Genomic DNA, 3,406 nt, shown 5'->3' with positions numbered 1-3,406 from the left:
ATATATTATAAAGTTATAATTACTTTAGCATCCTCTCTTACTTTCAGGAATTTCTCTATTTGGACAATAATTTATATGCCCACCTTATGTACTTCCTTTTATGATCTGGATTTTGATAAGAAGGAAAAATATGTTTGACTATTATATGTTATTTTTGCATAAAGTATCCATGAGACAAAGCACCAAATAAAAAGAGTAAGGCACTGGCACTATAATGAATAATCAAGTCAATTTTCATTTTTTTTAGTTGATTTTCTTGTAATATGCCATAGCTATGTTAGTGTTTTGGGCATTTATTTGAGTCTTAGATTACTTATTTAGAATGGTGGACTTGGATTAGATAATCATAAGTTGAATCCTAATACAATTCTGTGCTTTATATCTAAAACATAAAAAGAAAGTTTAGATTTAAATTAAAGCAGATATTCACAGACACTAATCATTGTCATTTCCTTTTCCAGAATCTAGGAATGGCAAAACCTTATGTGAAATCCAAGGAGATGACAGAGTTGGTCAACACACCATCCTGGATGGACAAGGGTCTGGGCTCTCAGAATGAGATGAAGGAGGAGGAGAGAAGACCAGCTGCTTATGGGATGCTTGGCAGCTTAGCTGAAGAGCATGACAGTATTGAGGAGGAAGAAGAGGAGGAAGAGGATGGGGAAAAGCCTAAGAGAAGGGGTCCGAAGAAAAAGAAGATGACAAAAGCTCGCCTTGAGAGATTCAGGGCTCGGAGAGTCAAGGCCAATGCTAGAGAACGGACCCGGATGCACGGCTTGAATGATGCCCTGGACAACCTGAGGAGAGTCATGCCATGTTACTCAAAGACCCAAAAGCTCTCCAAGATAGAGACTCTTAGACTGGCCAGGAACTATATTTGGGCTTTGTCTGAGGTCCTGGAAACTGGACAGACACCTGAAGGGAAGGGCTTTGTGGAGATGCTCTGTAAAGGGCTCTCTCAGCCTACAAGCAACCTGGTGGCTGGATGCCTCCAGCTGGGCCCTCAGTCTGTCCTCCTGGAGAAGCATGAGGAGAAATCTCCTATTTGTGACTCTGCCATTTCTGTCCATAACTTCAACTATCAGTCTCCTGGGCTCCCCAGCCCTCCTTATGGCCATATGGAAACACATCTTATTAATCTCAAACCCCCAGTATTCAAGAGTTTGGGAGAATCATCCTTTGGGAGCCATCCACCTGACTGCAGTACACCACCTTATGAGGGCCCACTCACTCCACCCTTGAGCATCAGTGGGAACTTCTCCTTGAAGCAAGATGGCTCTCCTGACCTGGATAAATCCTACAGCTTCATGCCACATTACCCCTCTGCAAGTCTAAGCTCAGGGCATGTGCATTCAACTCCCTTTCAGGCTGGTACCCCTCACTATGATGTTCCCATAGATATGTCCTATGATTCCTACCCCCACCATGGCATTGGGGCCCAACTTAATACAATCTTTACTGATTAGGGCAGTAAGACAAGCATTACAGAGGATAACGTGGGAATGTTTTCCATAATTCAAGTGGTTGAGCTGAAGATTCAATGACCTTAAAGGAACCCTATAGATATAGATCAGACACAATAGCCCCAGTCCATTTGGGCCCTCCTGCACCTGACACACTCTTTTCTCATCAGCTTCCCATATCGTATTGATTCCTCTAGTTAGGGTTCTCAAGTGAAATTATTAGACTGTTTACAATCATGTGGAAATAAAACAGAAGCCCTGGGCCCTATTCTAATGATGCCAAAAACTCACTGAATGATCTATGTCAATTAATTTTCCATTGCTGGCCTCTGTTTACTTACTGGTAAAATTGGACAATTGTTTTAAGTCTAGATGATTTCTAAAGTCCTTCACAGCTCTGAAATTCAATAACTTTGGGGATCATGCCTATAAACTTCTTGAAACTGAAAGGATTGAAGAATAATAGGAAATGGACAGTATGTGTGGAAGGATTAGATGGAGTTGCCAAAGGAGGACAAGATGCATTTTTCTCTGGGACTTGGTAGGACTTTTTTGCATCTATCTAAAAATAGCCTCCAAAGGTAAAATCCTAACTTGGCTTTCACTGTGAATAACAGAGCATGTTCTTTAAGAGATTAGCTCTATTTCTTATTGGCTGAAAGCTGAACATCCCTTCCTTAGTAATTTGAGAACCATAATAGGGATCTCATATCAACTTGATTCTTGATAATACTTCAAAAACACTTCCTTAGTACTAGAGGTGGGGCAAGAAAGTCACTGTAACCCCAGACTCTTATGACCAATGGGACTCAGAGAAGTCATCTAGACCATTTCATAGCCTCAATAACTCAAAGGCTCTGGAAATTCTGAAGATGCTCAGGTGCAGCTATTGGAATCAACCAACAACCCAGGTCATATTCAAGAGCAATAAAATGGCTATTGGTTATACCAAATAACCATAGTTTGGGGACTTTCTATCTCACACCTGCCCATAGGAAAACCAAATTTTCTCTGGCAAGATAAATTGCATTTGGTTACATAAAACATGGTTAAAACCGCTGACCTCTGTCCATACCAATTATTATTATATTTTCTAGAAGGATAAGCACCAGTGAATTTATTGACCAAACTTGAATTCTTCCAATGCATATACAATTCTTTATCTCCTCCCCCACTAATTGTTACCTCTTCCTCACTTCAAAAACATAATACGTTGTTACATATTGTAGATAACTTCCCAAGTGAGCAGACATAGGGATGCAGAAATCAAATCCAAGGTCAGTGAATGCTTTTCCTGATTTATGTTTTCATCACAAGTTTATCCTGATTTGCAGGGTGTTTATTTTTCTTCATGTAACTCTTCTTTCTTTTATATCAGCACTAATTTTGTCAATTTTTTTCCCAGAGAAATGTGATCTGAGAAATTTCACTGGCCTGTTCAATCTGCCAGGACAATTATTTAAAACAAACTAAAAGCCTAAATGGTTTGCATGATAGTGGATCTCATCCTGTTCCTGCCAGAGAGGATAAGTTTAGGATGTAGGGTACACAAATAGGGCCAATGAATAAAATTGATAAGGCAGATTAGTTTGCTGTTTTCTACAGCTCAGCTATCCCCTAAAACCTGCCAAACTATCTGTGTATCTTGAATTTTTAACCCTCTTATTTATTATCTCCTTACAGTCTAAGTTACCCTCTTTCCATTTTGCTTGCAGTGCTAGCCCTGCTATATTTTGCACCCTTGGTTCGTAAACCCCCTTGAAAATATCCTTGCAGAGAGATCTTAAATCCCACCAGCTACCAAAGTGGTTCCCCTCACCACACTGTTCTAGAGGCAAAAGGCAAGTAAACTGTTTACAAAGCCATCCTTTCTGAGGCTATACTGGCATTTACCTTTGTGAGATGCTGTGGGGGATCTAGCATTTTCTGGCATTTAAGTTTGT

The 3,406-nt window shown here is 40.1% G+C and overlaps 1 protein-coding gene across 1 annotated transcript; it reads left to right on the top strand.

Moving 5' to 3' along the window:
• The first annotated feature begins 470 nt into the window (after window positions 1–470).
• On the top strand, window positions 471–1,573 carry NEUROD4 (neuronal differentiation 4). The gene has a single exon (XM_035001999.1). The coding sequence runs from the start codon at window positions 471–473 to the stop codon at window positions 1,464–1,466; it is 996 nt and encodes a 331-aa protein (XP_034857890.1). The 3' UTR covers window positions 1,467–1,573.
• The last annotated feature ends 1,833 nt before the right edge of the window (window positions 1,574–3,406 follow it).

This window comes from Mirounga leonina, unplaced genomic scaffold, assembly GCF_011800145.1.
Source record: "Mirounga leonina isolate KUSES-001 unplaced genomic scaffold, KU_Mleo_1.0 Mir_126, whole genome shotgun sequence".
NCBI classification, from domain to species: domain Eukaryota; kingdom Metazoa; phylum Chordata; class Mammalia; order Carnivora; family Phocidae; genus Mirounga; species Mirounga leonina.
Note: the sequence above shows the minus strand (reverse complement) of the source record. Positions and strands in the feature narration are given on the sequence as shown.